This window comes from Osmerus eperlanus, chromosome 24 (assembly GCF_963692335.1).
Source record: "Osmerus eperlanus chromosome 24, fOsmEpe2.1, whole genome shotgun sequence".
Lineage (NCBI taxonomy): Eukaryota > Metazoa > Chordata > Actinopteri > Osmeriformes > Osmeridae > Osmerus > Osmerus eperlanus.
The window spans coordinates 3,252,987-3,277,938 of record NC_085041.1 but is presented as its reverse complement, the minus strand read 5'-3'; the positions used below and the strand labels follow the sequence as shown (position 1 = coordinate 3,277,938).

General features: G+C 53.2%; 1 protein-coding gene across 1 annotated transcript in view; it reads right to left on the bottom strand.

Moving 5' to 3' along the window:
- Positions 1–886: 886 nt before the first annotated feature.
- The window catches only part of LOC134010824 (ephrin type-B receptor 1-like), a 39,280-nt gene continuing 15,214 nt past the window's right edge, over positions 887–24,952 (bottom strand). The window contains exons 3-15 of the mRNA XM_062450107.1: positions 24,038–24,192; positions 21,020–21,367; positions 18,721–18,845; positions 15,919–16,081; positions 15,597–15,705; positions 15,339–15,403; positions 12,987–13,175; positions 11,193–11,440; positions 9,570–9,785; positions 6,041–6,190; positions 2,781–2,974; positions 2,469–2,624; positions 887–2,361 (exon numbers count right to left, since the gene is read on the bottom strand). Of these exons, the coding sequence (XP_062306091.1) occupies positions 2,244–2,361; positions 2,469–2,624; positions 2,781–2,974; positions 6,041–6,190; positions 9,570–9,785; positions 11,193–11,440; positions 12,987–13,175; positions 15,339–15,403; positions 15,597–15,705; positions 15,919–16,081; positions 18,721–18,845; positions 21,020–21,367; positions 24,038–24,192 (2,236 nt within the window). The 3' untranslated portion in view covers positions 887–2,243. The remainder of the gene's footprint in view (positions 2,362–2,468; positions 2,625–2,780; positions 2,975–6,040; positions 6,191–9,569; positions 9,786–11,192; positions 11,441–12,986; positions 13,176–15,338; positions 15,404–15,596; positions 15,706–15,918; positions 16,082–18,720; positions 18,846–21,019; positions 21,368–24,037; positions 24,193–24,952) is intronic.

Here is a 24,952-nt window from a genome sequence, read left to right as displayed (position 1 = left end):
TTCTTTCTCACTCTTTCTATCTCTCTCTCAAGGACATGCACACGGTCTGATTGCAAATGATCTAGATTCTTTTTGATGCACATAATCCACTTTAGAAGAGAGTTGCTGATAGCTGCTGCCTCATATTAACAATGCATCTGTACAAAGCAAGTGCTTTAACGGAGTATATGGCTGGTGCAATTTACTGGTGGCTGGTGAAACACGGTTGTCTGAAATGTCCACACATTTTCTGAAACACTCAAATATTCTCACTAAGTCTGTAACACGTGGGTTCACTTTTGCCCCATACTCAACAAAGATTCCCATTTATCGTTTCATTAACCCTTGTGCTGCCTTCGGGTCACATGACCCAAAGGTTCATAACGAACCATCGTTGTGTTTACCCAATTTTACCCAATACAAAAACAAATAAAAATCATTTTCTTTTAACCTTCGCAATGTGGAGGGTCTGAGACAGCCCGACGGTTAAAAGAAAATGCTTCACTTTGTTTTTGTATGCGGTAAAGTTGTCACAATACGACGGTGGGTAACAATGACTGATGGGTCAGAATGACCCGAAGAGAACACAAGGGTTAAGATGTGAAAAGGGATTATTTATTATTATTTATCTTTTTAGAATGCCTTGTAATCTGGGATTACTTGCTTTTGGAGGAGGTGTGTAGGGAAGTTTCATGTGATGTTCCTTTCATATCAAAATGTTGTTAACCCTCGTGCTGCCTTCGGGTCACATGACCCAAAGGTTCATAACGAACCATCGTTGTGTTTACCCAATTTTACCCAATACAAAAACAAATTAAAATAATTTTCTTTTAACCTTTGCAATGTGGGGGGTCTGAGACAGCCCGACGGTTAAAAGAAAATGCTTCACTTTGTTTTTGTATGCGGTAAAGTTGTCACAATACGACGGTGGGTAACAATGACTGATGGGTCAGAATGACCCGAAGAGAACACAAGGGTTAAGATGTGAAAAGGGATTATTTATTATTATTTATCTTTTTAGAATGCCTTGTAATCTGGGATTACTTGCTTTTGGAGGAGGTGTGTAGGGAAGTTTCATGTGATGTTCCTTTCATATCAAAATGTTGTTAAAAGAGTAGTGGGGTGAAGACTGATTCATTCAGGACCTTAATGTCCATCAGGGAGCTGAGTCCTAAAGCTTTCACTTTCTGTACAGTCCTCCTTTCCCCTCCCCCCTTCGCTGGGTCAAACACTAGTCAATGCATAACACTTGAAATCTTCACTCACAAAGAAAACGTGTCTAGAAATGTGACGAGTGGAAACATAAAAAAAGAGATGTACATATTTAAATATAATCAGTGTCTGTACAATGCTTTGAAGTCCCATTGGTCAGACTCTGGGACCCTTCTACCCTCAACTGGACGGAATTTCCAGATGATTCTACCGAAATGTTGAACTACAGTACTTTCAAGAACCCACAGATTAAGAATTCTGTGGTGTGCCCACGAACACACACAGAAAAATAACATCTATTTACATCATCTACATAATTCTTCAATGTGAAGATTCATATAAATATTCAGTCGTTCATCTGCTTGTCCAGATGTTTCATTAATAAATATAGTTTGTTTGTTGTCGTTTGGAGATGGACCTCATCCGATCCAACTGTTAACCTTCAAAGCAGGCTTTTCTCCTCATCGCTTCACTTTTACTCCCATCTTTCCCACTCCTTCTACCCTTCTCCCCTTTCATTTCCTCTCTTCGTTTCTTCACTTCTTTCCTGCTATTTTGCGAGACGTGTCCTGGGCAGTCTGCATCTGTCGGTAAACATCAAGGGTCGCTCAGCAGGTGGCCCTCTACGCTGGAAGCCAGCAGCCCTGGCTGGGGGTCGCAGCGTGGAAGGCAGTAAACCAGTGGGCTGCGTTCATAGCTCAGCTGAAGCAGAAGGAACAACAGCGCAGGCAGGGGGGGTTGGGGGGGGGTTGATTCCTTAGATCCCGCCGTAGCTTCTAGACACCAGCCTCTGAGGTTCTCCTCGCCGGCATTCACTGATCCACGGGTGGGTTTGGAAGTTCACGTTGCGGTTTCCCCCGAGTTTTTATTCTACAAGGGTGTGTGTGTGTGTGTGTGTGTGTGTGTGTGTGTGTGTGTGTGTGAGGGGGGGGGGTCTCATGATGCATTGGCAGGTCTGTGGAGGACTGTTTTGGCCTCTACACACACAGATCACTCAGGTCAGTCAAGACTTTGCTGCTCCTTCTTTCACCTGGCCCCCTGGCCCCCTGTGGTCAGATGCTAGGAGTGGGCGACTGGAGCGTCTGACCTCTCATGGACTGGACACTGGTTAAAATCTTCTTCTGATGGCCGGCCAAGGACACGCCTATCCTCTGCAGGTTCTGCAGGTCTCTGATGGAGCACATACACACACAAGCATGCACATAGTGTCAATTTAGACTCGGACCAGATAGAAAGCAATGTTACATGGCAGTGGGCTGGGTTGTAGTGGGACTTACTCTGGAGTAATCTGGGTGACCAGGGGCAGGGAGGTGAACCCTGACCCCAGGAAGGAGTCTCGATACTGGCTCATCTTGATGGCCCTCAGCCACTCCTCCACTGAGGTTACACTGCTGAAGTCTGGGACGGAGGGGTCCAACAGGGGCTGGGAAGGCCTGGAGGGAAGGGAGGATGGAGGGGAGGAGGGAGCGGAGGAGGGGAGATAGGAAGGAAAAAGAGCGGTCAGCACGGGCTCGGCATGAGCGTGTGTGTGTGTATGTGTGAGAGAGAGAGAGAGAGAGAGAGAGAGAGACAAAAGAGAGAGAACCCACACGGTAGTGATGGTGGCCACAGCTTTGAGGCAGGTGGGATTGCGAATCATCTTGTCCAGGGTGTTGACGATGTCGGGGAACTTGGGCCGGGCGTTCCTCTCCTTCTGCCAACAGTCCAGCATGAGCTGGTGCAGCACTGTGGGGCAGTCCATCGGGGCGGGGAGCCTGTAGTCCTGCTCTATGGCATTAATTACCTGGAACAGGGAGAGGAGAGGAGAGGAGGGGAGGGGAGAGGAGAGGAGAGGAGAGGAGGGGAGAGGAGAGGAGAGGAGGGGAGGGGAGAGGAGGGGAGGGGAGAGGAGAGGAGAGGAGGGGAGGGGAGGGGAGGGGAGAGGAGAGGAGGGGAGAGGAGAGGAGAGGAGAGGAGAGGAGAGGAGGGGAGGGGAGGGGAGAGGAGAGGAGGGGAGGGGAGAGGAGGGGAGAGGAGAGGAGAGGAGAGGAGAGGAGGGGAGAGGAGAGGAGAGGAGGGGAGGGGAGAGGAGAGGAGAGGAGAGGAGGGGAGAGGAGAGGAGGGGAGAGGAGAGGAGAGGAGGGGAGGGGAGAGGAGAGGAGGGGAGGGGAGGGGAGAGGAGGGGAGAGGAGAGGAGGGGAGGGGAGAGGAGGGGAGAGAAGAGGAGGGGAGGGGAGGGGAGGGGAGGGGAGAGGAGAGGAGGGGAGAGGAGGGGAGAGGAGAGGAGAGGAGGGGAGGGGAGGGGAGGGGAGGGGAGAGGAGAGGAGGGGAGGGGAGAGGAGGGGAGAGGAGAGGAGGGGAGGGGAGGGGAGAGGAGGGGAGGGGAGGGGAGAGGAGGGGAGAGGAGGGGAGGGGAGGGGAGAGGAGAGGAGAGGAGAGGAGAGGAGGGGAGGGGAGAGGAGAGGAGAGGAGAGGAGGGGAGGGAGAGGAGGGGAGAGGAGAGGAGGGGAGGGGAGAGAGAGGAGGGGAGGGGAGGGGAGAGGAGAGGAGGGGAGGGGAGAGGAGGGGAGGGGAGAGGAGAGGAGAGGAGGGGAGAGGAGAGGAGGGGAGAGGAGAGGAGGGGAGAGGAGAGGAGGGGAGAGGAGAGGAGAGGAGAGGAGGGGAGGGGAGGGGAGGGGAGAGGAGAGGAGAGGAGGGGAGGGGAGGGGAGGGGAGAGGAGGGGAGGGGAGAGGAGGGGAGAGGAGGGGAGAGGAGAGGAGAGGAGGGGAGAGGAGGGGAGAGGAGGGGAGAGGAGAGGAGGGGAGGGGAGAGGAGGGGAGGGGAGAGGAGAGGAGAGGAGGGGAGGGGAGGGGAGAGGAGAGGAGGGGAGGGGAGAGGAGGGGAGAGGAGAGGAGGGGAGGGGAGGGGAGAGGAGGGGAGGGGAGAGGAGGGGAGGGGAGAAAAGAGGAGAGGAGAGGAGGGGAGGGGAGAGGAGAGGAGAGGAGAGGAGGGGAGGGGAGGGGAGAGGAGGGGAGAGGAGAGGAGGGGAGGGGAGGGGAGGGGAGAGGAGGGGAGAGGAGAGGAGGGGAGGGGAGAGGAGGGGAGAGGAGAGGAGAGGAGAGGAGAGGAGGGGAGGGGAGAGGAGGGGAGAGGAGAGGAGGGGAGGGGAGGGGAGAGGAGGGGAGAGAAGAGGAGGGGAGGGGAGGGGAGAGGAGGGGAGAGGAGAGGAGGGGAGAGGAGAGGAGAGGAGAGGAGGAGAGGAGAGGAGAGGAGGGGAGGGGAGGGGAGAGGAGAGGAGGGGAGGGGAGAGGAGGGGAGAGGAGAGGAGGGGAGAGGAGGAGGGGAGGGGAGGGGAGGGGAGAGGAGGGGAGAGGAGAGGAGGGGAGGGGAGGGGAGAGGAGGGGAGAGGAGAGGAGAGGAGGGGAGGGGAGGGGAGGGGAGGGGAGAGGAGAGGAGGGGAGAGGAGGGGAGAGGAGAGGAGAGGAGGGGAGAGGAGGGGAGAGGAGAGGAGAGGAGGGGAGGGGAGAGGAGGGGAGGGGAGAGGAGAGGAGAGGAGAGGAGAGGAGGGGAGAGGAGAGGAGGGGAGAGGAGAGGAGAGGAGAGGAGGGGAGAGGAGGGGAGGGGAGGGGAGGGGAGGGGAGGGGAGAGGAGAGGAGAGGAGAGGAGGGGAGGGGAGAGGAGAGGAGAGGAGGGGAGAGGAGAGGAGAGGAGGGGAGAGGAGAGGAGAGGAGGGGAGGGGGGGGAGGGGAGAGGAGAGGAGAGGAGAGGAGAGGAGAGGAGGGGAGGGGAGGGGAGAGGAGAGGTGGGGAGGGGAGGGGAGGGGTGGGGAGTGGTGAGGAGGGGAGGGGTGTGGAGGGGTGAGGAGAGGTGAGGAGGGGAGGGGTGGGGAGAGGAGAGGAGAGGAGAGGAGAGGAGGGGAGAGGAGAGGAGAGGAGGGGAGCGGAGAGGAGAGGAGGGGAGAGGAGAGGAGAGGAGAGGAGAGGAGGGGAGGGGAGCGGAGCGGAGCGGAGAGGAGAGGAGAGGAGAGGAGAAGAGAAGAGCGGAGAGGAAGACAGCGGGAGACGAGCAGAGCCAAGGGGAGGAGACGCAAGCAGAGGAAACGGGAGGAGAGGAGGGAAGCAAGAAGGGGGAAAAAAGAACAGAGCAGACGATAATAAAAGTGTCAAAGACAGCGGTCTAAAAAGAGGGCAACAGGAAGCTCCCGCTAAAGCAATCTCCCACACCACAGCACGCACAAAGAGCCCGGCGTGAACTGTTTGCCGCTCCGCATCAGCCTGCACCGTGCACTCTGTGTGACCCCGGGCCCCTGCTCCTAATCCCCCGCAATCGCAACTGTCAGTCAAAACAGCAGCGCTACACATCGCACAATGTACAGACTCATGTTTCGTTAATGAGGCGGCAAGACTCTGGTGAGCGGGCTGTGCCCAGCGTCTCTACGGCAGCGGCAGCTGGAGTCAGCGCATTCTCAGGTCGGGGAGCCGAGACGCTCCCAGATGATGACTAACTAAAAGGGAAGACAGGCCCCGTCGGGGATTTCGCATAGATCCACGATATCCTTCTGATTAAAGGGCGGGGGAGGGGCCGGTGGAGTGGGGAGGGAGGAGGGGTGGGAGAGGGATGGGGGTGGGGAGGGAGGGAGGAGGGGTGAAAGAGGGAGGGGGTGGGGAGGGAGGAGGGGTGAGAGAGGGATGGGGGTGGGGAGGGTCTTGATAGACAGATATCAATCACTCCATCACAAAGGGAGGAAAAACATGGTTTCCCGTAGCAACTGAGGGGGAAGAGGATTTGATTGCTGAAGTGCGTGTGCGTGTGTTACAGTGTGTGTGTTTATCCTAATGACAGAGTTGAAAATGGCACTGTCCAGAAGACAGGAAGTTGCGAGACACTCACGTCCTGATTGCTCATGTCCCAGTAGGGTCTCTCGCCAAACGACATCACTTCCCACATGACGATGCCGTAGCTCCAAGCGTCGCTGGATGAGGTGAACTTCCTGTACGCGATAGCCTCCGGGGCAGTCCATCTCACAGGGATCTTTCCTCCCTGGGAACCCCCCCCCCACACACACACGCATACACACACACACAGATAATTCAGCTTGGCTGACCAAGAGAAACCGAAACTCTTCCCAGCATATCAAAATGAAATGGTGTGTTAAGGGGACTAACCGAACCACAAAAGAGGATCTATATTTCCCCTTTTCATACCAGTGTGGGCACTGCAACAAACTCCTATCTCATCCAAGCCATAGACAGAACGTCTTCTTCTCAGATAGAATATGATACAATAGAATACATGAATATGATACAATTACCTCCCAGCAACCACTTGTGTTTCTGCAGAGTTAATGCAGTTCTAATGGTTTGGCTGGCGGGGTTCTGTAGTGAGCAGTGTTGTGTCGTTTACATTATCAGCACCACAGGGAGAAACGTCCGACCACCGGGTTTTAATAAAGCTCTTTGTCACGTGAGGTGGGGTCGGACCCAAACGCAGGGGAGTCGGCAGGCATGGCAGAAACAAGGGTTTTATTCTCAAAATTGGGAACAGATAGGGTACTCACACGGACAACTATGGTAAGGACAAGACAAAGACTGGACACAAAACAGGAACCTAAATATACACCCAAACGACACACAGGTGGACACAATGACGCTAACGAGACAGGTGAAGACAATGACAGGGAAACACTAGGGCAGGACAAAAAACTGAAACTGGGGGTGCACGGCTGTGGCCGTGACACTCTTACAGTTGAAATGCCAACTGTGAGGAAGAAAAAGACTTCTTGTGATTCACACTCAAACTGTGGATGTGGAGAAAGAAAGCCTTGGATATTCTCTCCCGCTCCCACACACACACAGATGCACGCAGACCCGTCACACACACACACACACACACACACAGCAGCAGCAAAGTGTAATGAAACAAGTTTTCGCTCTCTAATAAGGACTGGGACTACAGAAATTTCCCCCGGGACACAATAGAATAGTGTCGACAGAATTACAGTAGGTTTTTCAGTCAACAAACATTGTGAACTCCAAAGAGAGTGGAGAGACTTGGAGGGAGAGAGAAGAGAGGTAGAGAGAAGAGAGGCAGAGAGAAGAGAGGGAGAGAGGAAAGGGAGAGAGGAGAGAGAAGAGAGAAGAGAGGAGAGAGAAGAGAGGGAGAGAGGGAGAGAGGAGAGAGAAGAGAGGGAGAGAGGAAAGAGAAGAGAGGAGAGAGGAGAGAGGGAGAGAGGAGAGAGGGGAGAGAGAAGAGAGGGAGAGAGGGGAGAAGGGAGAGAGGGAGAGAGGACAGAGGGAGAGAGAAGAGAGGGAGAGAGGAGAGAGGAAAGATAAGAGAGGAGAGAGGGAGAGAGGGAGAGAGGGAGAGAGAAGAGAGGGAGAGAGGGGAGAAGGGAGAGAGGGAGAGAGGAGAGAGGGGAGAGGGCAGAGAGGAGAGAGGGGAGAGATGGGAGACAGGGAGAGAGAAGAGAGAGAGAGGAGAGAGAAGAGACGGAGAGAGGAGAGAGGGGAGAGAGGGAGAGAGAAGAGAGGGAGATAGGAGAGAGGGAGAGAGGGAGAGAGAAGAGAGGGAGAGAGAAGAGAGGGAGAGAGGAGAGAGGGGAGAGAGGGAGAGAGAAGAGAGGGAGAGAGAAGAGAGGGAGAGAGGAGAGAGGGGAGAGAGGGAGAGAGAAGAGAGGGAGAGAGGAGAGAGGGAGAGAGGAGAGAGGGAGAGAGGGAGAGAGGAGAGAGGGAGAGCAGAGAGGACATCACAGACTGAGCTTGGAATGTGTTCAGCTTCCGGAGGAGACAGACCCAGTCTATGGATCACGGCGTAAGGAGACTGTGACTGTGCTGCGTCGCAGAGCAGCGTCTTCTTGCCGGTTGTGACTGAGAGACTGGCGTCCTCAACTAATTGACCACGAACGGATAAATAATGCATCTGAGTACGTGAAATGAGCTCCTCCACCCTATCCACTGGGTGTGCCCCTCTCTCATGTTCATCCTCAGAAACACTCTTCTTCCTCGCTGCTGTCTCCCACAGATTAATTTGGTCTCTCCAGTGAATGTTCTTCCTCTTTCTCTCTCTCTTCCCCCTTCCCTTCCCTACCTCTCTCCCTCCCCCTCTCTCTTCCCCCTTCCCTTCCCTACCTCTCTCCCTCCCCCTCTCTCTTCCCCCCCTCTCCCGCACAGTACACACACCATCTCCAGAATGTGATACACATTTACACAGCCGACGTAAGCTCGTACATCTGCGGAGGCACATCATAAATAGTAATGCGAAGTCTGAGTAAATGACTTTGTTTTTTCCTCCCAATCGGAGAGGATAAATTAGACTATTAATGTGGCGGCGGGGAGACAGAGAGTGCGATGGAGGCAGCACGGCATAATTTGGTTTATGATCTCATGAGCTGAAGAGAATAGCACTTACTCAGCGAGGGGGAAAACCTTACAGGGTGTATAATGTCACGACTGGCTTTGTCTGGCCGGCACAGGTAGACAATATGGATGCTGCTCCTCTGCCTACAGAGAGTCATCTGTCTGACATTCGCAGACACAGTACCCTCCATCTGCTTTCAAGAGGACCCCTTCCTCTCTCTCTCTCTCTCTCCCCTCTCTCTCTCTCTCTCTCTCTCCTCTCTCTCTCTCATCTCTCTCTCTCTCTCTCATCTCTCTCTTCTCTCTCTCTCTCTCTCTCTCTCTCTCTCTCTCTCTCTCTCTCTCTCTCTCTCTCTCTCTCTCATCTCTCTCTCTCCTCTCTCTGTGTCTCCAAAGTCTACAAATCATCTCCTGTTTCTCTCTCGAGCTCTCCCTCCACGTTCCCTCTCTCTGCCTCTCTCTCTCTCCTCTCCTCTCCTCTCACTCTCTCTCTCTCTTTCTCTCTCTCTTTCTCTTTCGCTTCTCAGACAACCTTCTAAACTGGTCGAAGTTCACTCTTTAGAGACCATGGGGCAAGCTTGATATGAGGTGAGAAATGATTCAATCTCCGTTCTCCTCCCCGCCTGCTCCCTGCTGTCAACTCTGAATCATTCGCAGGGCCAGCCGACGAATCCTCGGGATATTAAAGGGACATTCTCCTCAAATTTGGTTTTATCTTCAATCGATTATTTTAGTCAATCGATCTTGTTGGCATCACACCTCCTTCCTTCCTGTACCCAGAGATTTATGCGTGTTTGTATGAGTGTGTACTAGTGTACAGTATGTATGAATATATGTGTGTGACTGTACTGTATGTTTGTGTGTTGGAGACAGAGAGACAGAGAGAGAGAGAGAGAGAGAGAGAGAGAGAGAGAGAGAGAGAGAGAGAGAGAGAGAGAGAGAGAGAGAGAGAGAGAGAGAGAGAGAGAGAGAGAGAGAGAGAGAGAGAGAGAGAGAGAGAGAGAGAGAGAGAGAAAAGGTCCATGTGCATGTGTGTTTGTGTGTGTGTGACGTGCCACACTCACCAGCGAGCTGGTGTAGGTGGGGTCTGACGTGTCGTCCTGGAGATAGCGAGACAGGCCGAAGTCGGACACCTTACACACCAGGTTGCTGTTGACCAGAATGTTCCGTGCGGCCAGGTCACGGTGGACGTAGTTCATCTCTGCCAGGTACTTCATGCCTGAGGCGATGCCACGCAGCATGCTCACCAGCTGGATGACCGCAAACTGCCCGTCATTCTGCTGCAGAGGGGGAGGAGCAGAGGAGGATGTGATGTCACAGAGCAGGAAACACATCGCAGGCATACGCCTCCACACACATACCTGTTTGTCCGAATCTTACACTGCGGGGTTGAAGCCATTCACTGCGGGGTCTGTGCTCAACCAGGCTTGGTGTGCGTGTGTATGTGTTTTGTGTATACGTGTGTGTGTGTGTATGTGTTTGTGTACACATGTTTGTGTGTGTTGCACACGTTTGTCTTTGCCCTCATCACCAGGACACAAAAACCCCTCCAGGATTAGAGATCGCCGAGCGAGTCAAGAGCAGCGACCGGGAAGAGGTGCATGCTGGGAGTTCGGAACATCAAAGAAGCCGTTTTCAAAGCCCCGCTGTTTGGGCCGAGAGAGTGTGGCAGGATCAAAGTTACGGGGCCGACAGGTGGAGCAGGTGAGAAAACTGGGCCACGTTCAGAACTGATTGGATTCCCCACGCTCTGCTTCCACCAGTGGACAGAAAGGTGCAGGAGGAGAATTGGAACCAGGCCAGTCAGTGTGGAGATGAACGACCAGCTGCAGTGAGCCCCTCTCTGCGGAGCACTTCTACTTGACATAATGTATAATTGATCAAACCGTACATGTGTTTACACAAAACACACACACACACATGCTCCCTAGATCCAACACTGGAGAACCACAGTATTAAAACACCTTTGATCATCCAGCTCGCTGTAAAACGTTGCTGCAATGATCTCCTGTGCCAACTCATCTCAATAACCATGACTCATTGTTTACGAGGACGCCGTCAAATTAGCTATAAAGGGATCAGGCTCATTGATCGTTATGATTGACTGAAGCCACATGACGGGGCCCCAAAACCAGCCACTTGTGTGAAGATGAGATGGAGGAGTGAGATGTAGGTCAGAGTAGCCCGAATTCAGCTCCTGGCTGTCAGGATCAAACACCAAGCACATTAGACCAAGAAGACTATCTGGTCATCGCTGTTGCAGATGATGGCAATAAGAATGGTGATGTTATGAAGACGGCAATGTTGATGATGATGATGGTGCTGAGGGTAATGGTGATGGAGCTGATGACTGGGAGGATGATGATGTTCATGATGGTTATGATGGTGATGATGATGGTGATGGTGATGATATGAAGGTGATGATGATGGTGATGATGATGGTGATGGTGATGATATGAAGGTGATGATGATGAAGCTGATGATGATGATGATGAAGGTGATGGTGGTGATGATGAAGGTGATGATGAAGGTGATGGTGATGATATGAAGGTGATGATGATGAAGGTGATGATGATGATGAAGGTGATGGTGGTGATGATGAAAGTGATGATGATGATGATGAAGGTGATGGTGGTGATGATGAAGGTGATGGTGATGATGGTGATGATGATGAAGCTATGTCTCACCCTGAGGAAAGAGTCCAGCGCCCCGTTCTCCATAAACTCGGTGATGATCATGACCGGGCGGCTCTTGGTGACCACGCCCTCCAGACGGATGATGTTGGGGTGGTCGAACTGGCCCATGATCGACGCCTCCGACAGGAAGTCCCGCCTCTGTCTCTCAGAGTAGCCCGACTTCAGGGTCTTGATGGCCACCGACATCTCCCTCTTCCCAGCTGGTTTCAGACGCCCTTTGTACACCTCCCCAAACTCACCTAGAGGAAGAACAGACACGCTATTTACCTCACGGAAAACAAAAGGCTTTTAAACCTCAAGCTTGACCGCATCCAAACGAGCACTGAAGCACTGCTAACCCTAAATGATAACTCTAATATGCCATTGCTTGGATAGGTCACAGGTAATAAACCTCCTCGGACTGTAAGTTCTCCGTTAATGCCACCGATTTCCTCCACGCGGGACGAATCTGGTTCCTCGGAGTAAATCATCCAGACCACGCCGCCCACCAAGCAATTACAGTAGAACTCCCCTGTCAGGTCACAGCCAACTAACAGATACTCTGATCAAGGCTGTTTGACATGCTTCTATTTTCAAGGCCACACCAAACTCTCCCCTGATGGGACTCAGGAGTGCGGGCGGTGGGGGTGGGGACAGGGGGACAGGAGGACAGGGACGCTGGGATTGTGGGGGGATGGGGGTGGGGGAGACTCTCTGCTGAAGGCATGAATATGTCATCACGTCAAGAAAAAAAGATATAAAAGTCCCATTGGCAGATAAAATCTGTGTGAATAATGGATGAGTGGATGGAGGTTGGATGACATATCAGCCTTTTAACTCTCTGAGATCACGGCTAAAACTGTCCTCCACAACACAGCAGCGTACTGCTCACAGGACGCAAATAGCTAAACAGGAGAGGAAGAGAGCAGACTAGAGAGAGAAAGAAAAAGGAGACAAAGAGAGACGGAGGGAGCAAGAAATGGGACTTACGGGACTTGAACGGCAAAATGAAAACGATGAAGAGAGAGAGAGAGAGAGAGAGAGAGAGAGAGAGAGAGAGAGAGGAGAGAGGGGGGTAAAATAGGGAATTTTCGATCCGGAGAAGTGGAGATCAAATGACTCAAATGACACCTCCTCAACCTCGCCTCTCCCGCACCACCTCCAGCCCTTCCCTGCCCCCCCCCATCCTTTCATCCTGCCATCCCTCGCGCCCCCCCGCCCCTCCCCGCCCGCCCGCCTCCGCACTCTCTACTGTGAAAGGCAGGTCCATGCTGCATTGAGGAGAGTCTAACATGACACCTTTTCCCTTCCTTCTCTCTCTTCTTTCAGTCTCCCTTCCTGTTTCTCTCTTCTTTCCTCTACCCTTCACCATCCCCCCTTAACCTCTCCCTCACATCACCCCCTCCATCCCCCTGTTCCTCCGCCATCTCTCCTCACTCCGCTTCTACAGCTCTGTCCCACAACCTCTCCTCTTCCTGCTCCACCTCCTTCCTACCATCCTCCTCTCCTGCCTCCCCCCGCCTCCTATTTCTCCCACCCCTCCTTCCTCCTCCTCTCCCTTCTCTCTTCCCCTCCTCCTCCTCCTCTCCCTCCTCTCTTCCCCTCCTCCTCCACCTCCTCCTCATCTCCCTCCTCTCTTCCCCTCCTCCACCTCCTCCTCATCTCCCTCCTCTCTTCCCCTCCTCCACCTCCTCCTCATCTCCCTCCTCTCTTCCCCTCCTCCACCTCCTCCTCCTCTCCCTCCTCTCATCCCCTCCTCCACCTCCTCTCCCTCCTCTCTTCCCCTCCTCCACCTCTGGCGCGTACCTGCTCCGATGACCTCCTCGATCTTGACGAAGGACACGTCGATCTCCTTGGCGAACTCGCGGACCGCCTCGTTGGGGTCCTCGTAGGTGAACGGGTCGATGTAGATCTTGACCCCCGGCGACCCCGAAAAGTGGGTGGGGCATCCCATGGGGGAGGGGCAGTTGGACAGGTCCGGTCTGAGGGTTAGCTCTGGGGGGCAGATGAAAAGTTCAAGCTGATCCTTTTTCGAGAAGAACACAAACAAAACTAAATGAAACCGAACCGTCGTTCAGCAAAAGAAGGAGCAGCAAGATGCAATTGAGGACACGTTAAATAAAAGATGATTAAAACAGCAGCAGGAACGGCCGTACGCAGAACGCTGGATGTGTGATGTCCGTACGCTCTGCAGGAAGCAGAGTTATGTAAATGCTATGTGTAGACTAACTGTATGGTGTGTGTGTGTGTGCGTGTTAAGTGATCCCCCGTGTGTGCCTGTGTGAGTGATCCAGATCTGTTCATCTCAAGTCCTCGTTACTCTGAGCTGACGCTGCTGGTGGGATTCGACACGCACTCACATACAAACACAAACACACACACACACACCCACACACGCACACATGTACCGCACTCACGCATGTAGACAAACATGGACACACACATTCACACGCTCACACACAACAACATCACCCAGACTCGCACAAACGCTTATAAACATAGGGGATTTAGCCCGATGCAATGGTAGACGGGAAATGTTGCTTTCCATCCCATATTGAGCTGCCTGGCAGGCAGCGCTGACAATAACCCTGCGTTACCACAGCATCTGCCCAAGCGTACTTAGTCCGCACGCAGAGCCAGATAGAGCCTGTTCAAGTTTACGAGTGTGACATTGAATTTTAACGTTTTGATCGAGCTGCAAGCTGTTGCAGCTGATTATCCCAGTGGCGTGAGGATGCTGTATGCAGGTGAAGGACAGATAGGGGCAGCGACATCACACAAACACACAGTGTTCGTTTCCACTGTCTCAAACACAGTAGCAGTGTTTGAGACAGTTATTAGCAATAACTCTATAAGAGAGCATAGCAGAATTGTATTAGCTCCATGAGGGAGCATAGTAGATGAATGTAGAGTTTACTGTATCGAGCTCTATGAGAGGACCGACTGGTGATAGTGAGACCACAATCCGTACTAGCAGCCTTCTCTATCTGTGGGCCCTCCCCCCCAGGGGGCAAGGGGGGGCTTAATTGGTGTGTATCCTGGCTCCATGGCAACAGATTGATGAGTGTGAGGTCGCGGCCGAGACGCAGGCAGACGATTGGCTGCCTGTTATCCTCTATCGATCACTTAAGCTGCGCTGGGTGTGTTTTTAACCCTTCGCTACGGCCGCTAGTACAGTAATAAACTCAGAGAACAGACATGGCTGGGAACGTAATCTCATTCTAATCCCAACCAATCTCCTCTCCTATCTGGTAGAGATGTGCGTGGATGCTAATAACGAAATGTCATCAACTCTGCTAGTACAGAACCAGCCTAGAATCTTCTCTGGGGTCTCTTTGGCTTCCCAGTGGGGCTGGTACAGTTCAGGACTGGGCCTGGGCCCTCACACAGGGCTGGTACAGTACAGGACTGGTCCTAGTCCCTCACACAGGGCTGATACAGTGCAGGACAGGACTGGTCCTAGTCCCTCACACAGGGCTGGTACAGTGCAGGACTGGGCCTGGTCCCTCACACAGGGCTGGTACAGTGCAGGACAGGACTGGTCCTGGTCCCTCACACAGGGCTGGTACAGTGCAGGACAGGACTGGTCCTGGTCCCTCACACAGGGCTGATACAGTACAGGACTGGTCCTGGTCCTGGTCCTAGCCCCTCACACAGGGCTGGTACAGTGCAGGACTGGGCCTGGTCCTGGTCCTAGCCCCTTACACAGGGCTGGTACAGTACAGGACTGGGCCTGGTCCTAGCCCCTCACACAGGGCTGGTACAGTACAGAACAGGACTGGTCCTGGTCCTGGTCCTAGCCCCTTACACAGGGCTGGGAGATGTGAAGAGAGCAGCAAGCTGCACTGATATTGATCAAATGTCAGCCTGGCAGGGGTGTTGGGAAAAGGCCGGGCGGAGGGGGGTGGCGGGTGGAAAACAGGTTCTGTGGGGCGTCTTTGTTGTACTCGGTGTGTGCGAGCGCCTGTGTGCTTTTCTCTGAGCTTGTGCGCGTGCCTTTTCTGTGTCCTTGTGTGTGTGTGTGTGTGTCTCTGTGTGTGTGTGTGTCTCTGTGTGTGTGTGTGTCTCTGTCTGCGTGTGCATCCTTCCACGCGTGCTGCATCTTCCTGGGTGCGTGCGTCTGTCTGCGAAAGAGTGTGTGCGTCCATTACAGCTTACCTCTGCCTGCGCTGTAGTGCTGCAGTTTGTCGCTGTACACGGTCTCCTTCATGTAAGCTCTTTTCCTGCAGCACAGCCAGAGAACACACATTGGCCCTGATGACTCATTGGAACTACAACGTCCACACACATACTGATCAGCGGAGATCGCCGTACGCATGATGCGTTTGTGTGACAGGGTGGATGTGTCGGTGGGCGTGTCGCGTGTGTGTGGGGTTTGTATGTGCGCCCGTGTGTGTGTGTGTGTGTGTGTGTTACCTGCTGCAGATGATCGAGATAGCCACCAGGGAAACGAGGAAGACAGCTCCCGCAGCTGCAGAGCCAGCAATCAGAGGAAGCTGTTCTCTCAGCTCTGACTTGTACTCATCTGAACACACACACACACACAACACACACCACACACACACACCACAGGGAGAAAGATGAAACAGGAGGATTTGCGGTTGTTAAAATTCATTGCAGTTCAACGCACACACACACACACTCTAATCCAAACACGCACACACTCTCATCCAAACACACGCACACACTCTCATCCAAACACACGCACACGCACACACCACGCCCGGCTCCGGTGTACCATCTGTGAGGGTCTGGAAGTACATCTTGCTGCTGTATTTGCCGAAGCCAGCCACGGTCCTGGCCCGCACCTGCACCACGTACATGGTCCCCGGCCTGAGGGCCTCCAGACGCACCGTGCTGGGCTGGCTACGCACCACCGACGAGTTCCCCTCACTGGAGTCCTGGAGGGGGGGTGCGAGAGAGGCGGGGGAGAGGGAGATGAAGAACATTTGAATGCCAGAGAGTACAGATAAGATTAGGCTCCCATATGAACCAGCTTTCGTCCGCTGATTCCCTCGATTGATTTCAGATATTTGTGGATAACCCTCCAACGGTATTAAAAGTAGGACAGTGACGGCTCGTTTCCGGACGCGATCCTCTACGAGGCTCCTCAACGAAAGCATACCTCTTCAGCCGAACGGGTAAACCAGACCTCTGCTATCTGGGACAGGCCACCGGAGGGAAATGCAGCAAGCTTTAGCCCTAAACACGTCTGCCTTCTCACCCTGAACCCTATCGAGCTCTAGATAACGAGTCCCACAGAACAGAATTAGATATGGGAGACTCGGTAGAGAGAGAGAGAGAGAGAGAGAGAGAGAGAGAAGCTCTCCTGCTCTACCCAAAGCTACTTATCTCTCCCCTGCAGAAGTGCCCCGTGATCCTCCCCCTCTCCTCTGTGACTCCTCCGGAAGCCCCCCGCCAACCCATCCTCCCAGCCCTACCCCCCATCCTTCAGCCTTCGGCTCCATACCCCCCCCCCCCCATACCTCCCAGCCCCCAACATCCATCCTCGCCCTTCCTCATGCTCGGGGGAGGGGGAAAGGGGGGAACGGGGGAATGAGACCATCCCAGTGGATCACAGAGAGAAGACGCCGAGCAGGCAGAGATTCTCTCCCAGCATGCCCCCCCCCTCCCCCCCCCCCCCCCGCCAGCCTGTGACCAGTCACCTGTCCTGGAGAGTGGGGTTCTGCTGGACAGAATGTGCACCAAGTTCCTGGGAGGCGTCCATAACCTGAGCTGGAGCCTAGGAGGAAGTAGGGGCTAGTGCTCACATGCACACTGCCAGCAGGACTCGGTCAGTCTGTCTAGACGTCCTGATTGCTTACTGTAGGATATATTGTACCATAGAGAGGATGGGCTGGAGGAGAGGAGAGGAGGAGAGGAAAGGAGGGGATGAAAAACCTTTTGTAGGATGGAGTTGACCTATCTCAGTATTCATTAGCCAATCAGAGCAACCCAGCCATTCCCTGTCTCTAAAGCCCTCCTGAGGGGCCAAACTGTCCAGGGAGGGTTCAGCTGGGGACTGGCATTAACACAGAAAGGATGTGTGTCTGGTGTGTGTGTGTGTGTGTGTGTGTGTGTGTGTGTGTGTGTGTGTGTGAGAGAGAGAGAGAGAGGACAGCATTCATCAGTGAAAAAAGGGTAAGAGAGGAATGGGGGAAAAGAGGTGGAGATGTAGATGAAGTCTGTGACAGCACAGAGGACCCACCAGGAGCAGAAGAGAGAAAGAGTGAGAGAGACAGAGAGAGAGAGAGAGAGAGAGAGAGAGAGAGACAGAGAGAGAGAGAGAGAGAGAGAGAGAGAGAGAGACAGAGAGAGAGAGAGAGAGAGAGAGACAGAGAGAGAGAGGAGAGAGAGAGAGAGAGAGAGAAGAGAGAGAGAGAGAGAGAGAGAGAGAGAGAGAGAGAGAGAGAGAGAGAGAGAGAAGAGAGAGAGAGAGAGAGGTTATATCATTATATAACCTGTATGTGCGTATGTATGTGTATGTATGGGTATATGCGTGTGTATATATACGTGTGGGTGTGTATACATGTGTGTATACATATATATGTATATATACATATGTGTGTGTGTATCTATTTACTTATTTATGTATTTATTTATACCGATTTTTGGCAACATTAATAATATACCAACTTGAATAATAATAACATGGATACAAGTTGTACACCTGTGTGGTGTAGCTACACGTATGTATATGTTAAACTGCCGTGTGTGTCTCTGTATGTGAGTGTGTGAAATATAAGTATATATAAGGCCATGATTTACATTGATTAATATTTCTGTAATTCTACCGTTGCTTGGCAATATGAACAATTGTTGTTTTCATGCCAATAAAGCCCTTTGAACTGAAATGAACTTAGAGAGAGAGAGAGGAGAGAGAGAGAGAGAGAGAGAGAGAGAGAGAGAGAGAGACAGAGAGAGAGAGAGAGGAGAGAGAGAGAGATGAGAGAGAGACCGAGAGAGAGAGAGAGAGCCTGCGAGAGTGAGCCCCTCACTAAACCTCAGGGAGAATGACTGTTTACAATGATCCTCAGCATTGGAATCAAGTTTACTGGAGGGAGAAGAGGAGAGGATTGGAGGGAAGGGAGGGGATGGGGACGGGGTGAGAGGAAAGAGAAGGAGAAGAGAGAAGGGAGGAGAAGAGATATGGGGCGAGCCTTGTGGTATCCTAGCAACCTAGCGGTGTGTGCCGGTCTGAGGCAGAAGATACTTAAACAAAATTAGCAGGACAATCAGGCCGCTTAGAAAGGCCACCTCAGGCCGACCTCACCACAGCAACCACGCCAATGACTCTATGATGAGAATCACACTCAAACTGAGTACCACCATATAAAGGTGGGTCCGATTTTTGGTGAAGCCAGGGTCTGGTGGCGTCCAGATTTTCTTCAAGGTAACTGTATCCAGACACCACCGCCTCTTGACAGATACTCAGACCTGGATGTGTGTGTGGTGTGTTTTTGAGAGGTGCTATGGTTGAGGATGTGTGTGTGGGTGAATGCTGGTTGAGTGTCAGTGATGACACCATTTCTGGGCGTACCTTCTCGTAGTAGCGCAGCTCGTACTCCAGGATGATGCCGTTAGGCTGCTCGGGCTGTGGCCATGACAACGTGAAGCTCCGGCTCGTGGAGCTCACCTGGTGCATGATGGGAACCGTGGAAGGAGCTGGCGGAGGAGGGAACACATCGATCAACCAATGGGAATCATCCATCCATGAATCAGTCAATCAATCAATCTGTCAATCCATGAATCGATCAATCCATCAATAAATTAAAAACATTTGGAGCATCTTTCGATAGAGAACCCCCCCAAAAATAAGTGGAATTTGAATCAAAATTGATATAATAAGAACATCAAAGTTACTTTTGAGATGTACAGTACTATATCTGTGGTACAAAGTAGAACTATCCAATAGTGTAGCATATATGTTTTCTGTAGCCCTAGGGGGCGTGCTCCACATGGTCTGTGAGATACATGGTTGAGTTCCCCTCTCCAGAAAAGAGAGCAACATGCCACAGCAGACGCAGAACATGTTTTTATGAATGAAACTAAGTCCCTTCAATTTCTTTTCTATCTCAGAGCCCATAACCCTTCAGGCTATCTCCAGCCAGGGCTATTCATCTCCACATATAAGATACACACACATACTGAAGCACGCACCCACACACAGAAGCACACACACTATCACATGCACACACACGTTAACGCACGCACACACACCCCGATGCACGCGCACATTAATGCAGGCACACACACACACCTGCTGGCCGAGTCTGGGCTCAGGCAGAGGAACCTCCTGCCCATCTCTTCTACACGCTTCAGTACCCCAGCCCTGATCTGGCTGCTCTCTAACCAGCCCTGGTCTGTCTGCTCTCTAACCAGCCCTGGTCTGGCTGCTCTCTAACCAGCCCTGGTCTGGCTGCTCTCTAACCAGCCCTGGTCTGGCTGCTCTCTAACCAGCCCTGGTCTGTCTGCTCTCTAACCAGCCCTGGTCTGGCTGCTCTCTAACCAGCCCTGGTCTGGCTGCTCTCTAACCAGCCCTGGTCTGGCTGCTCTCTAACCAGCCCTGGTCTGGCTGCTCTCTAACCAGCCCTGGTCTGGCTGCTCTCTAACCAGCCCTGGCCAGGAGGCAACCTCACACACACACTTCTTCAACACGTACCACACTCTCTCCTGTCCTCCTCTCCCCTCCTCTCCTCAGTTCTCGGCCCAGGTTTAGTCTGGGCCCTATTTATTCTAAAAGCAGCGGTGAAGAAAACTGTGTTTTGATGAGAACAGGTGGGATGAAACATCAAAGGCTCGAGTTAATATTGAATATTACCCTGAGGGACGGAAGCAATATCAGCCTGCCGTTTGTAGTGTGTGGGTGTGCGTGTGTTTGTGCGAGCGTGTGTTTGGGCTTGCGTGTGTGTGTTTGTGTGTGCGTGTGTTTGTGAGTGCGTGTGTGTGGGGTGGGGGGTCAGTTCCGTGAGCGTTACATCAATTGAATCATCTGACACAACAAATTATTTCAAATAGTTTGCGAAACAGAAATTACACGAAACTTTTCACAAGTCTTCAAAGTTAGCATTTTAAGTGAATTGATTGAACTGAAATGGAATCAACGCCGACCTGTTTGTTTGAGTGTGTGGCTGTGTGACTGTGTGTAGGTGTGCGTACGTGAGTAGGTGTGTGTGGACTTTGTGTGTGCGGTCATTTAACAATGACAGCCGTACACTGCTGTTGCTGCTTGCCAGGGTGAATTAGGAGCCAAATATGAGAGCAGGGAGAAAAGCACTGTCAGTTTCACCCGGAAAATAAATCAGCCACGCATCACTGGTCCTCACGCCTGGTCTGAGTTATAGCTGTCTGAGGAACAGGCCCACGGTGCAAGAACTCCCAAAAACCAATCAGATACTTCCTCCTCACACACACAAACACACACGTACACACACACACGTACACACATCAATGCGCACACACACACACACACAGCCACACTAGACCAGGCCCTGACTGACAGTGCAGAGAGGAGAGACCAGCCCATCTATTACTGTTACTGACTCTTCATGGAGCCAGACACTCCTAAGACGGTGTTTATCATGTGCTGGCTGGATGCTTATGTGAAAACAGTGCGGGAGAGTGTGTGTGTATTTCGGTCTGCCCGTGTGTGTATTCATGGGCCCTCTATGTGTGCGTGCGAGAGCGTACGTGTGTTCCCATCTGCGTGTGTGCATTTGTGCGGTTCCGTGTGTGTGCGTACGGTTCTGCGAGTATTCGCGTGGTTCTCTCTGTGTGTGTGTGTGTGTGTGTGTTTGTGCCCGGATTCACGTGTGTGCGTGCACAGCACTGCGACCGACCGGCTTGGTTGGTGGTGATGTTGATGGTGACGTGCTGGGGGGGGTACGGGCTCTTCTTGCTCACGCCGTTCAGGGCCTGGACGTCGAAGGCGTATGGCGTGTGCGCCCACAGGTTGCTGATGACCACGCGCGCCTCCGTCAGGCCCAGACGCCGCGGCACAAAGTCCACGTTGTCGTCGCACGGCGAGCACGGCCCCCGCCGGTCGCCGCCGCCGCCGCGGCACTTCCTGCACAGGATGTCGTAGGTAAGGTCGCCGCGGGCGCCGGTCTCGCGGGGCGGGTTCCACTCCAGGATGACGGACGTCTCGTTGACCAGTGAGATGACGTTGCGGGGTCCTGAGGGAACACCTGGGAGGGAGGGATGGATGGATGGATGGATGGATGGATGGAAGGGGAGGGAGGGAGGGAGGGAGGGAGGGAGGGATGATGGACAAAGGGTGGGAGGGAGGGATAGAAGGAGGGATGAAAAGACAAATGAAGGAGAGGCGGAGCAAGGAAAATAGAGAGGATGGTGAATGGAAAGGTAAAAATGATTTTCCCTTTTTAGCGATTCAACTACTGGGTGTTTGAAAGTTCCGGTCCCACTAGTTACTTTGATAGTCTTGTCGAATACATTTTATGAAAGCCTTATCAATTTCACTGTTGAGAAAATCTTTCAAAGGGCATAAATATTCTGGCCTGCAAATCTCTTCTCCGCCTGTCAGCCTGGGTTGTCTTCAGAATGTGCTTCAGTGTGTCTGTTTGCGTTCTACAGGACTGGTTCAGTTGTTTTTTACCCGTGTAAAGCGATGAAAGTCCAGCTGTCACATTCAGGCAAGATACGCGAAGAAAACTTTGATATTCAACCTTGTCCTTCTGGAAAACCCTGAGAGAACATCTCATCTCCAATCCATCTGTCAGGCCTCATTCTGTTTCATGATCATGACCTTGAGTGTGTGTGTGTGCCTTTATGTGACAGTCTGTATTTACATTTACATTTAGTCATTTAGCAGACGCTCTTATCCAGAGCGACTTACAGTAAGTACAGGGACATTCCCCGAGGCAAGTAGGGTGAAGTGCCTTGCCCAAGGACACAACGTCATCTGGCACGGCCGGGAATCGAACTGGCGACCTTCTGATTACAAGCCCGCTTCCCTAACCGCTCAGCCACCTGACTCCTGTATCTGTCTGTCAGTCTGTGTCTGTCGATCTGTGTCTGTGTCTGTCTATATGTATGAGCGTGTGATGCAAACATACTCTCACTCTCAACTCCACACAATACTCATCTCTAATGAAGGTGATTACTGACAAACAGTCAACACAGTCCCCAACTCCCACAGTCCCCATCGCTCCCAGCCTCACGCAGCAGGGAGAGGAGCGCTCTACCCTCCACCCCAACTCCCCCAACATCCAATGTGTTCAACACTGCGAGTCATTCAGTCTTGTACCCCAGCAGGCGGTGATTTACACACACCTGCTCTACATCCACGCTGACGGGATAAGCGACCGGCTGGTCAGAGACAACAGACAGATGAGAGCGCAGTGGGAACAATGGGAGCTCGGCATCAGGTCTGAACCAGCCTCACGGTTCAGACCTGATTCCCATTCCGAGGAGCGCACGCCCCCCGGGGAATGTCTGGTGTTTGAGGGGGACTGGACCACTGAGATCAGGGCACCCTTGGTGTGCTAGAGGGTGCGTGAGGCGGAAGTCTCTCTCTTTCTCCTCGCCTCGGCTCTCCTCTCTCCTCTCCTCTTCTCTCGTCTCCTCTGTTCTCCTTCTCCTGCCATCTTCTCTCTTGTCTCGCTCCCCTCCCGCACTCTCTCTTACTCATCTCTCTTTTTTCTTGTCGTCGTCTTTCTCTCTTTCCTCTTCAATCGTGTCCCCCTCTGCCCCCCTCTCCTTCTTCCTCTCCCTCGCCCTCTCTTTCTCCCCTCTCACGTGTGAGTCCCAGCATGTCTTCCCGATGCATCTGAGAGCTAACTCTACGCCCCAGAGAGAGAGGCTTCATCCTGTTAATCACACTACCAGGGGATCCAGGCCTGGAACTGGCAGGGGAGGAAGGGGATAAAGGCCTGTTCTCCAGGGTCCACAGCAGGAGGCCACTCTCTGGATGTACCAGCCCCAGGGAAGAGGAGGGGTAATGAGGATTAGAACATCACCGTGGGCCCAGGCTCTGCAGGACGCCAGGCCTCATCACCGAGCCGAGGCGCAGCCACATGAAAGAGCTGCAAAATGGGCCCGACGTCACAGTGCAGCATTTCACTTGCACTTTGCTGCACGTGTGCACATGCGCGCGGGGCACGCACGCAAGATCGCATGCACACAGGCACGCGCTCGACCGCACGTTCGCGCGCAAACACTTGCTCGTTCATACACATTCGCTTAAACACACAAAATCACACACACACAAAATCACACACACACACACCACTACACTACACCCCGAGCAAAGAACATGTCCGGATGGCATCTGGCCGGCGCAGCACCGTTTCAACAGGTTTGTTTTCCTGCAAGCCACAATTCATTCACAAAGAGAGACCCCACACAGGAGCATCCATGAATGAGCTGGTCTCTCCTGCCTGTTTTTCCCCAAGAATCTCTCTCCTTTTCCAGGTCACCTAGATAGAGCGCCCCACTTCCTGTCCCTGAGGGGGCTGAGCGGAGAGGAACCAGGGAGGGAGGAGGGAGGGAGGGAGGGAGGGAGGGAGGGAGGGAGGGAGGAGGGTGGTGGTGGCTCGGAGGTCTGGTTAGGGCTTAGGGACCGACAGTGTTATTCACGCCCCGACCTACATTACCTGTTTCTGGGTCATGGGGGAAGACAGCCTCTGGACGGTCTCACACCTCAGAGACAGCCGGGACTACTTCCAGCATCTATCACGCCCTCACATATCCTAGCGTCCATCCGCGTCGAAAAGTAGGGCTGGGTATGAGGTGCTGGGTTATTCTAGCGCGTGTGTGCTAGCACGTGCATGTGTGTGTGTGTGTGTGCACGTGTGTTCATCACGCGGTCAAAGGTCAGGATAGGTCGAGAGACTTACTAGTGCACGCGGCCTCGGGCTGGTCCATGTCGCCGCGGTAATAGCCGTTGCGGCAGCCGCAGATGGTGGCGGCCTCCACGGTGGAGCGACTGTTGAGCGGGCACTGCAGGCACAGCCCCGCCCCCTGGCTGGACTTGAACGTCCCTGGGGGCATGCTGGGAGGAGAGGGGGGGGGGGGTCATGGAGGACAGGAGAGAAGGTGGACATTGGTGGATGGAGGAGGACGATGGGACGTTGGCAGGGATGGGGGGAGGAGGAGGGAGGGAGACAGAAAACAACATCAGGTCAGTCAAAGTGTTGCCAAAAACAGTGCACACAAGCACCGGCTATGATCCACATCCAGCAACAGTGAACGTGACCTCACAGAACCGCCCCAAAGATCCATCTGTCCGAGTACCACAAACACAGGAAACCAACAACCTGCAGCGCGCCGTGTCAACATCAACCTCGCCCCCCCCCTCCCCCCCGTTTCCGACTCAGCACATCCCAGAGGTCTGTTGAGAGGCGGAGATGTCGCCCCCCCGAGACACACCCACACATCTGGTCTCTCTCTGTCTCTCTCTGTCTCTCTCTCTGTCTCTCTCTCTGTCGCTCTCCCTGTCTCTCTCTCTGTCTCTCTCCCTCTCTATCTTTCTCTCTCTCTCTGTCTCTCTCTCTGTCTCTCTCTCTCTCTCTCTCTCTCTCTCTCTCTCTCTCTCTCTCTCTCTGTCGCTCTCCCTGTCTCTCTCTCTGTCTCTCTCCCTCTCTATCTTTCTCTCTCTCTCTCTCTCTGTCTCTCTCTCTCTCTCTCTCTCTCTCTCTCTCTGTCTCTCTCTCTCTCTCTCTCTCTCTGTCTCTCTCTCTCTCTGTCTCTCTCTGTCTCTCTCCCTCCCACCCAGTCCAACGTCCTGGGAGGACTTGGCGAGGGGCCCGGCG